The sequence below is a fragment of the Odontomachus brunneus genome, unplaced genomic scaffold (genome assembly GCF_010583005.1).
Source record: "Odontomachus brunneus isolate Ranch 3 - 2012 unplaced genomic scaffold, Obru_v1 Obru_scaffold_003, whole genome shotgun sequence".
Lineage (NCBI taxonomy): Eukaryota > Metazoa > Arthropoda > Insecta > Hymenoptera > Formicidae > Odontomachus > Odontomachus brunneus.
In genome coordinates, this window is record NW_022639453.1 from 3,834,594 (window position 1) to 3,846,290 (window position 11,697).

The 11,697-nt window shown below is 33.5% G+C and overlaps 1 protein-coding gene across 1 annotated transcript; it reads right to left on the reverse strand.

Annotated features, from left to right (window-relative positions):
- Positions 1–4,665: 4,665 nt before the first annotated feature.
- Positions 4,666–7,191, reverse strand: LOC116843885. Its single transcript, XM_032814770.1, has 3 exons — positions 7,011–7,191; positions 5,556–6,706; positions 4,666–5,126 (listed from the first exon to the last, which is right to left on the reverse strand). The coding sequence occupies exons 2-3, from the start codon at positions 6,598–6,600 to the stop codon at positions 5,119–5,121; spliced, it is 1,053 nt and encodes a 350-aa protein (XP_032670661.1). The 5' UTR covers positions 6,601–6,706; positions 7,011–7,191; the 3' UTR covers positions 4,666–5,118.
- Between the last annotated feature and the right edge of the window lie 4,506 nt (positions 7,192–11,697).

The following is an 11,697-nucleotide window of genomic DNA, read 5'->3' on the forward strand; positions in this document are numbered from 1 at the left end:
ATCCAAGTGCACCGCTCCCACGACATCCGACGCCGACATACAACACATTGTAGAACAGGCCTAATGGCTCCTACACACAGGACGCGATAATGCTTGCCGCGCGGCGAAAGTTCGCACGATAGCCAATCAATATGCTGCTTTCCATAATAATCTTTTCGCTCTTACGGAAAAGCAACATATTGATTGGCTGTCGCGCGGACTTCCTCCGCACGGCAAGCATTACCGTGTCCTGTGTGCAGAGCCATAATAGCATATTCGATTGGCTCTGAGTTAACCCACTCTGGTTATTCAGTCTACGTTTATTGGTCAAACAAATACTTATAAATTTTATGATTGACTAGTAGAGTCTTATGGCGTCATTAATCGCTCTCGGTGTGATTAACCCAGAGCCAGTCGAACACGCTATATATCTGTTTAAGGCCGATATTCATAGTCCGATCTTATATTTAAGATCATCTTAAATACTATCTTAAGATGTCATGAACCAATCACAGAGCCGTATTCGTATCTTAAAACATTACTTAAGACGGTCTTGAAATAAGATTCGACTATGAATATCGGCTTAAGAGTCGTTCTACATTAGTTGCAAATCGTAAGGTCACAAGAAAATTGATCAATCACAGTTAATCGTTCTCCTTGCGATCGAAGAAAAATTTACTGTGATTAATCAATTTTCCTGCGAACTTGAGATTTATAACTAATGTAGAATCGGCCTTATGCAGGATTCACACCGTGTCCAACGTCCGACGTACGACGTCCAATATCCAATAAAAGAATAGCTTTCCAATGCAGAATTAAATTCTCTATTAGAAAGTTGTTCTCCTATTGGATATCGAACGTCATACGTCGGACGTCGGATGCGGTGTGAATCTTGCATTACAATACATTGGAATCGGATAAATCCTTTATTAGATCTGTTCTATAATATTGTTATTGTAGATTCTTATATATATCGGGTGCTTTCCAATTACTTAACACATCTTGACACATATGTACACAAAAATGCACAAAGTGTGACGTTGTGCACGATTCAATTGGAACAAAGTGTGTACTAATCCCTTATAGAAATATCATACTAAGAATCATTGATAATTATCCAGTATTTTTAATACTAAAAATAAATAATTATCAATGATTCTTAGTATGATATTTCTATAAGGGATGTATATGTATGTCGGATAGGATTAGGATTATTTTTCAACTATGCTTATATTTTGGTATTTTTTAATAATAAGTAATAAAATCTAAATAATAAAAAAGATATTATCTATTTCACGTCGCAAATGCCAGTCTCTTTCCAAGCCGCTACGCTTATTAACTTGAATTTTCACTAGAAAATATTAGTTTACACAGCCAACTAGTAGTCCTCGAGTTGAGTACGGATGTGTAGTGTTGTGTCGACGATTATGACAATTAGAATGCAACTTGTGTCGCCGTATGCATGAAAGTGTCTAGGTATATTGCAATTTGAAAGCACCCATCGTTGTCGGCATCCCAGTACTTTGCTTTATCTAGTGAATTACTAGAACTAGATCTAACTAATCATTACATTTCGTATCCGATGAGACTGTGTACAATCGGGTTTCACCCACATAGGACGCGTCAATGTTATAAAAGTTGGCTAGAAACTGCCTCGATAGCCAATTAACATTTTTCCAAAAAAAGTAGAAGTTTATTATAGCAAACCACATTGATTGGCTATCACCGTATTGTGTAACCAATTTACGACGCGCGACAAGCGTTGCTGTGTTTTATGTGCAAGAGACATTATTCTGAAGGTCGATATCTCAAAACCCAATGAAAATTATTAATGTAAGCAAATTTGCTAGAATATGTATAATTTTATTGGTCGACACTTAATAACTTTACTCACTTTTTTAATTTTCGCTATGTTTTGAAATACACAATGGCTGCGTTCAGCAGAGAAAGCTGCTTTGCAACTGTTATAAAATTCGTGAATCTGATTGGAGTATGCTCTTAATTTTGGTTGAATCCAAGAGCATGTACCAATCAGATTCACGAATTTTACAACAGTTGCAAAGCAGCTTTCTCTCCTGAACGCAGCCATTCTACCCTCTGGGAGTTTATTACGGTTTTGTGTGAAAAGTGAAAATGCGAAAAGTGGACGAATTTACTAGAATATTTATAATTTCATTGGTCAACATCTAGTGAATTCGCTCACTTTTCGCATTTTTACTTCTTACACAGAACCATAATAAGCTCCCTGGTTTGGAGAATATTTAACGATTTTTTAATCGATTTTCTTCAGTCCGATTTTTTAGCAAATCGATTTTAGTTGGTTCGATACAAAATCGATTCAAAAATCGATTTTTCAACTGACGATTTCCTATCCCTACTTCTTACGGTCCAAAAATCAACAACTGTGATTGATCAATTTGCTTACTGCTAACGTCTTACTGCTTAAGTTTTCTTGTGTGCTACGGCCCTAACAGATGTCTTGCCTAAACTCTATATTTTCCCTATATTTTTCTTAAAGTTGGTAATTTTGGGGTATCGACTGAATAATCCCTGGAACCAATAATGAGCACTGATACAGTCCGTAGATTGACATATTCTATTGGACGGAAATACATAAAATGTCTTTGATCTGTTACGTTAATAGATCTAGAAAAAAGAAAAAGTATGATCATTGATCTTCCTATTGACTTTTCATTGATTGGATTTTGTTTAATAAGAAAGGGAATAGTAACATATTTTTACAAATTGAAAACTTCCTCAACATGTTACAATATAAGTTACAATATAATATCGTTACACTATAGGTATGTAACATTGTATGTAATCATATGTTAAACACCAATATATCAACTCATGCATAAATAAAATTAATATTATTTATAATTATATTGCTCAATGCTCAATATTAATTCCAGGGATTAAACATAAAAACCCCAACACCATTACCAAATAATTATATTGCGGTATGTTGAAAAAAGTTAGATGATATCGATAATATCGATATCACTAATATCGATACATTCCACCTGATATTTTTTATATATCGATACTTTTATTTACGATCATTTCGATACGAAATATCGATACTTTCTACTGTATCGCCTATCCCTAGGGTGCGTTCGAAAACACTGAAAGTCCACGACGGAAAGTGGCTGTGGTGGATGGGCTTGGTGGGGTTAGTGGAGTTGGTATCGAGAGGAGTTTTCGAACAGCCATGGAAGAATGCTCAATGTGACATACTACATGTTGTGCCTACATATGTTGTACAAAATGATCGAAAGCGTCTTTCGACATTAGCTATAATTGCTTCTCAGCAAAATAATAATAAATTAATAAATTTAGTAATTAATTAATTAATTAATTTAGTAATTATTAATTTATAATTTAGTTATCTGGAAAGTTAATTGATTATATATTCCTCGGTCCGAGAACTCGGATCGATTTCTAGCATCGTGGGCACCAGGCCTAAGGAAATTTATAAACTTATTTATTACTCCTTACCTTTAACATCGTATATATAGACATTTCCCTTGTCATCCTTTTGTATATTTTTTTTAATATCCATGCATAAAATATGACGACCCGGGATCAAATTTTCCATTTTTTTTCACAAATTGTTACTGATTCGTGACTTTTAACGTGCCTCGTATCTCGTAAGAAAATTTCAGAACCTATAAAATACAAAAAGCTTAATAAGCTTTATTTATATTTAAAGACAATATTCTGACAATATACATCACTATAGAAATAAACCTAAACCTGGCTAACCTACACTGCTGTATTTAAATTTTTTATCTTACCGTGATGGCTAATGGTTGTACGAATGTTTCGAAGAACAAAAAACCATAAATAATTTAGTAATTTCATACTGTATTGCACTCTTTGCGCACTCTCCACCATCTCCACCGATTCACACCGCGCAAAAGAGAGTGGAGAAAAGTCACACGAGTGGTCCACGGAGTACGGTTTTCGAACGGCCATGGTCGCATGGTCAGTGTGCTCACTAGGGGTTTTCGAACGATCTGAGTGTGACAAAATACACACGGGTGATGTTTTCGAACGCACCCCTACTGTGCAATATTGTTAGCGGTTAAAAAATTTTAATTATAAACAAAATTTATTATATCTTATGTTATTCCTGCTTGTGTAATATTTTATTACTTCATTATTTCGTTACACATATACAAAAACACTAATGTATCAATATTTACAAGAGCATTATTTCCTTCAATAATAATGTTTCTTTCTTTCTTCATACTTTTCTTTTTTCTTCTTCAGATCTCTTTTGCTTACAATATTTTCGTTATTAACTGAATTTTATATAATCTTTAATTTTAACTAATCCAGCTTTATCACATTTTATTACTACTTATATTAAACTATTTTACTACTTTATTACTTACTTTATTACTACTCATATTAAAATATCTTTTTATGCTCAAGAACATACTTACAAGAACATTCACAGGAGCATTTCTACAATGATACAATTAATGGATGAAAGTTTTCCTGATGTGACTTTACAATAAAGAAAAATAAAAACACAAATCTTATTTTGTATTTATAATATATATGTACTTTCTCCCTCTCTCTCTCTCTCTCTCTCTCTCATATATATATATATATATATATATATATATATTTTTTTTTTTTTTTTTAACTATTATAATAAATATATTAATATATTTTTACGTCAGAATATTATTTCACTAAAGCCTGGTTGCACCAACATTATTTTGGCTTTAAGTGAAACCTAAATATATATCTATCTTTATCTTCCTTTCTGAATAAATAAAAACAGACTTATATTTAAGTCTCACTTAAAATAAAAATAACGTTGGTGCAACCGGGCCTAAAAAGCTTAAGAAAATAAAAATCCAATTCTGGAATAAATGATTTTCATTACATGTATTCGTGTATTAACTGTCAAGCTAACATAAGACTAAGAGCTATTTCTTTTAATTCTTCAAAGATCTGGTATCTTTTTCAGACTCACCCTATATATTGTGAAAAATTAGTAGCAATAGTCTATAAAATGTTAGTAAGACAGAGAGGAAGATACCACTTGGATGTGGCCTTTGTCTTACAGAACGGTTCGGCCCCCACTACGGCATTGGTCCTTCCAGTATGTTATATAGTTCAATGGGCTGAGGGAAAAAATTGATTAATCAATAAGACAATGGGAGGAGATAAACATATACTTTTATAAAAAATAAATTTAATTAGAAAGATAAGACAATTAAAAATAACTTTATTAAAAACACTGCTTTATAAAAAATTAAAATAATTTATAAGCCTGTTAAAATGCTAATTGTAATAAGAATTTCAAAAATAATTTTTCTTCCTGTAGTATCTTGTTACAAATCATAAAAAATAAAAATTTGAATTTCCTATAGTTCAGTAGTCTAATATATCTAATAACTTAAAAAGTTAATTCACTTAAAAATAAACTCATAAAAGTTAGTTTAAAATATAAACTCATGTATTTCATATGCATATTCAATATTATATGTTATGTATTTTACACAATATTATTACTAAATATCAAAATAAAAGAAAAATAAAATGTTACTTGCATATAGTTTTACTTAATTGAGATTTTCGTAATACAATAAGGTTTTTCCCTGACAATGCAAAATCATCAAACTCTTTTTCAATAGCTAAAGCATCCTCTGCATTCATAAAATAAACAGAACAATATCGTATGTCAGTTTTAAAAATTGTCTTCACGAGCGTTGCCGAAATTGGATTACGTTTCTCAAATAAATGCAAAATATAATGTACACCATAGTTCACGTGAATGTTAGCAACTATCACTTCTTGCAGTATAACTACATATTTATGTGAAGTATTATTAACAGAATTTAGTGAGTGATCTATTTTAAAAATATCTGATCTTTTTGACTTTATTTCTAGATCAGAAATTAATGATGGTATTTTGCTACCATTAAGTGTATCTTTATCCTGTATAGAATATTTTACGTCAGATTTTGATGGCTCATGAAATTCGATCTCTTGTTGCTTTCTTATTTGGTTATAAGGCAATATTTTGTTGTTACAATTTTGTTGTTTTCGGTATTGCAAAATATTTTTCTCATCCACTACTAATGAATTAAATTTGTTAGAATTAATTGCATTCATATAAGATTTATAGTTGTGCTTTGGTCTTGAAAAACTAGAATCTGAAAAATTGTCAGTACAGTCAGAATTTCTTTTATGAGAAGTTGGCTTCTCTTCATATGTAAAGTTTTTATTAATGTAGGTGTTGTTTGAATGATGCTTATCAACACATGTTTCTTGAAGTGAATTATCCATTCTGTCTGCCTCCCATTCATTCGAACTCTGTTGAATTTTTTGTTTGCCAATTTTATCCTTCTGTGGTAATATACGTATATCATTACTTTTCTGTAAGCTTTCCAAACAGTATAATGTTTCCTGTAGCATTTTATATTTTATGAATATAAGTCCATTGATGTTATCTCCCTTCCAAGTCACACTTAAAACATTTCCATAAGGAGAAAACATGTTATGTATTTCTTCTTTACTGAATCCCTTCTTATTAGGGAAATGTATGCTGTATGTTCCATCTGGCATTCTTTTGTAATATTTCTCATAATCCATTATAATATTCTAAAGATTACTAGTAATCTTTGTAATATATTATATCCTTTGTATTAATTTCTCTCCAAAATTTTAGATACTTTAATATCTAAAAATATTGTTGCAACTAAAAATATATAAATAGTTAATGACAAATAAAATATTATGTATAAAATATTGCTTTAAATAATGTTTCCAGTTTTGTAGTTAATTACTAAGGTTCTTATAATCTTAGCTTCTGTTGTGTGGTAGTTTACATCTAAAAATATTCCAATAAAATTTGGTAAAAAAATTATTTTCTAATTATAATGCGAAGAATATATTCTATTTCCTATCTCACCTTGTCGAAAATAAACAACATTACTTATTTAATACTATCAATATTTGTTTGTTTAAATCCTTTCAATCTTAAGAATCTAAAATTGACTTACACGTGCTATAGCTGTTTCAATATTTACTGCCAATACTGAAAATTTATACTACAGGACCATCTCTCTTCAAAGCTTGCAAAATTGATATTGCACACACTGAAATGTAAATAAACTGGAACGAGCGCTAGAAATCAGATGTAAATATAAAGGTATACCAATCCCGTGGATGCGCAGTCGGCCAAAATAATAGCCAATCAGAAATGGTCAGAAATGTTAGGGTGCGTTCAGATGAAAAAAGAAATAGCGTAATAGCTCCTGCACACAGGACGCGGTAATGCTTGCTGCGCGGTGGAAGTCCGCGCGACAGCCAATCAATATGTTGTTTTTCCGTAAGAACTGGAAGGTTATTACGGAAAGCAGCATATTGATTGGCTGTCACGCAAACTTTTGCCACATGTCAAACATTACCGCGTCCTGTGTGCAGGAGCCATAACAGAACAATTAAGGAAAAGAGATATAGTGGGGGTCAGCCAATCAGAGTAATTCCGTTTTTATTCCGTTCTGTTGTTTGATAAATAGGTTTCACGTGGCACAGAACTGTTACGGAACGGAACAAAAACGGAAAACATTCTAATGGCTCCTGCACACAGAACGCGGTAATCCTTGCCGCGCGGCAGAAATTCGTGTGACAGCCAATCAATATGCTGGTTTCTGTAATAAACTTTTAGTTCTTACGGAAAAACAACTTATTGATTGGCTGTTGCGCGAATTTCTGCCGCACGGCAAGTATTACCGTGTCTTATGTGCAGAAGCCAAAACCTACCAACATCGAGAATTGTAAAATTTTCGATGTTAATAAGTTAGAATGTTTTCCGTTTTGTTCCGTTCCGTAAAAGTTCTGTGCCATGTAAAATCTACCTATTAAACAACAGAACGGAATAAAAACGGAATTACTCTGATTGGCTGACTCTCACCATATCTATTTTCCGTAAAGCTAGCCACACACACTTTTCGTAACAGTAACCGTAATGGCTCTTGCACACAGGACGCGGTAATGCTTGCCGCGCGGCGGAAGTCCGCGCGACAGCCAATCAATATGTTGTTTTTCTGTAAGAGCTAGAAGGTTATGAAAGATTATTACGAAGAAGCTAGAAGGTTATGAAAAAGACTATAAAAGTGACATTAAGTTTTATCTTATGCAGAAATAACTAAATTTTAATCGGTTGAAATCGGTTGAAAGTTATTTCTGCATAAGATGATAAGAAACTTGATGTTACTTTTATAGTCTTTTGGAATATATAAATCTATAGCAATATTCTAATTGGTTCTTCAGCTTAAGTTTACGTATTATGGTTACGGTTACGGCAATTTGTGTGCAAAGGCCCTAAGAATTGACCAATCACACTGAGAATCGTCGAACCATAAGGTCGCCATTTTGATGATTACTCGATCGTAATTGGTCAATTCTTACGATACGTCTTACGTTACGATTACGGCAATTTGTGTGTGGAGGCCCTTCAAACGTTGTACAATACGTCGTATGTTGTTGTCGGACGTCGAACGTAATCGATGGTCCAATAAGGAGAACTTGTCTCGAAAAACAAATCCTCTGATTGGACCATTGGCTGCACTCCGACATACGACAACGACATACGACATATTATAGAACAGGCCTTAAGCTGACTACACACACTTTCCGTAACAGTAACCGTAAGACGCACGTAAGAATTGACCAATTATGTTAAGAATCATCGAATTGTAAAATCTCCATTTTTATAAATATTCGATCGTAATTGATCAATTCTTACGTTACGTCTTATGGCTGCACACAGGACGCTGTAATGCTTGCCGCGTGGCGGAAATTCACGCGATAGCCAATCAATATACTGCTTTCCGTAATAACTTTCTAGCTCTTACGGAAAAACAACATATTGATTGACTATCGCGCGGACTGCTGTCGCGCGGCAAGCATTACCGCGTCCTGTGTGCAGGAGCTATTACGGTTACTGTTACGGAAAATGTATGTGGCCAGCTTTAGGCTGGTTCTACAATACGTCGTATGTCGCTGTCGGACGTCGGAACGCAGTCGATGAGCCAATCAGAGGGTTTGTTTTTCGAGACAAGTTCTCTTGATTGGACCATTAATTGCATTCCGACGTCCGACTCCGACATACAACGTATTGTAGAACAGACTTTAGGGGCGCCGCACATGAATTGATATAACCGTAACGTAAGACGTACCGTAAGAATTTACCAATCACTTTGAGTATCGTCGACCCGTAAGGTCGCCACTTTTGTAAATACTCGATTGTAATTGGTCCATTTTTACGATACATCTTACGTTTATGGCTTGGTTTATATTGTGCACTTGATACGCGTATTAAATAGTAACTTTCTATTAGATAATCTTAATATCGACGATATATATAAATAACGGTATTTTAAGCTGGTATAATACTCATCAACAAAACATATTGTATTGATTGAATACGTTACCGTTGATATGCATTGTCGATATTAAGATTATCTAATAGAAAGTTACTACTTAGTACGCGTATTAAATGCACGATGTAAACCAAGCCATTGTTATGTCAATTCGTGTGCGACGTCCCATACGCCCATTCTATAATACGCTGTAAGCCGGAACCGGATGTCGCAAATCGCTTGTCGAATGTCGTATGTCGGATTTGAATACGACTTACTATTCTACAATTGAGTCGGAATAGATGTAAGCAATGGATATTAAAGCATTAAGTGTTTATTTAAATTTATTTTTAATTTGGACGCAAATTATAAGATTATTATCATTAAAGAAACGTAAAAGAAGAATAACAAGAAGATGGTAGGTTAAATCTCATATTGGTGTAAATATGAGACAAAATTTTGGTGCTCATCGAAGTTATTTATATATTTTAACATTTATATATTTTATTAATTTTCACATTGCGTTTATCATCCAGATAGCACGATGAATTCTTTAAGTGTTTCTAAACTTTTCTCCTTTCTTGAATTGTACTTCTTTAGGAATTCGTGGAAAAATACTATGGCCGGTATTCATAGTCAAATCTTATTTCAAGACCGTCTTAAGTAATGTCTTAAGATGCGAATATGGCTCTATGATTGGTTCATGACATCTTAAGATAGTACTTAAGATGATCTTAAATATAAGATCGGACTATGAATACCGATCTATAAGATTTAGTTATATGCACCATGACTGGAGTTCCTCAGAATTTCTTATGCTCTTGCACACAGGAGTGCGTTCGAAAACATCACCCGTGTGTATTTTGTCACACTCAGATCGTTCGAAAATCCCTAATGGGCACACTGACTATGTGACCATGGCCGTTCGAAAACCGTACTCCGTGGACCACTCGTGTGACTTTTCTCCACTCTCTTTTGCGCGGTGTGAATCGGTGGAGATGGTGGAGAGTGCGCAAAGAGTGCAATACAGTATGAAATTACTAAATTATTTATGGTTTTTTGTTCTTCGAAACATTCGTACAACCATTAGCCATCACGGTAAGATAAAAAATTTAAATACAGCAGTGTAGGTTAGCCAGGTTTAGGTTTATTTCTATAGTGATGTATATTGTCAGAATATTGTCTTTAAATATAAATAAAGCTTATTAAGCTTTTTGTATTTTATAGGTTCTGAAATTTTCTTACGAGATACGAGGCACGTTAAAAGTCACGAATCAGTAACAATTTGTGAAAAAAAATGGAAAATTTAATCCCGGGTCGTCATATTTTATGCATGGATATTAAAAAAAATATACAAAAGGATGACAAGGGAAATGTCTATATATACGATGTTAAAGGTAAGGAGTAATAAATAAGTTTATAAATTTCCTTAGGCCTGGTGCCCACGATGCTAGAAATCGATCCGAGTTCTCGGACCGAGGAATATATAATCAATTAACTTTCCAGATAACTAAATTATAAATTAATAATTACTAAATTAATTAATTAATTAATTACTAAATTTATTAATTTATTATTATTTTGCTGAGAAGCAATTATAGCTAATGTCGAAATACGCTTTCGATCATTTTGTACAACATATGTAGGCACAACACACATGTAGTATGTCACATTGAGCATTCTTCCATGGCTGTTCGAAAACTCCTCTCGATACCAACTCCACTAACCCCACCAAGCCCATCCACCACAGCCACTTTCCGTCGTGGACTTTCAGTTTTCGAACGCACCCCAGGACGCTGTAATGCTTACCGCGCGGCAGAAGTTCGTGCGACAGCCAATCAATATGCTGCTTTCCGTAATAACCTTCTAGCTCTTACGGAAAAACAACATATTGATTGGCACACATATTGGTCGGACTTTCGCCGCGCGAAGCATTACTGCGTCCTGTGTGTAGGAGCCATTAGAGTATTCATATAGTTATACTATATGAACATAGATATATACTTTATGAATTCAAGAAGAATAATGCTTATACATAGAAAGAAAAATACAAACCCACTAACAGTAGTATAATATCAATGTTATAATTTCCTATTCAATAATATAAATGCAACATAGTGCATGTTAGTTATATTCTTAAGTAGGAAATTATAACATTGATGTTATGTTACTGACATTGTTTGCTGGAAGGATAGCCAATAAACATTAACTTAGTTGTAACGTTACATCAATATTATAATTCTCGCTCAACAATATAACTATTACATACAACATATCCCAGCAAACAATTTGGTACCAAATTGTCGCCAAATTGACACCAAAT

Bases quoted from the DNA above. Each gene is read 5' to 3' on its own strand.
- LOC116843885 (XM_032814770.1), bottom strand. From the start codon at position 6,600: ATGGATTATGAGAAATATTACAAAAGAATGCCAGATGGAACATACAGC.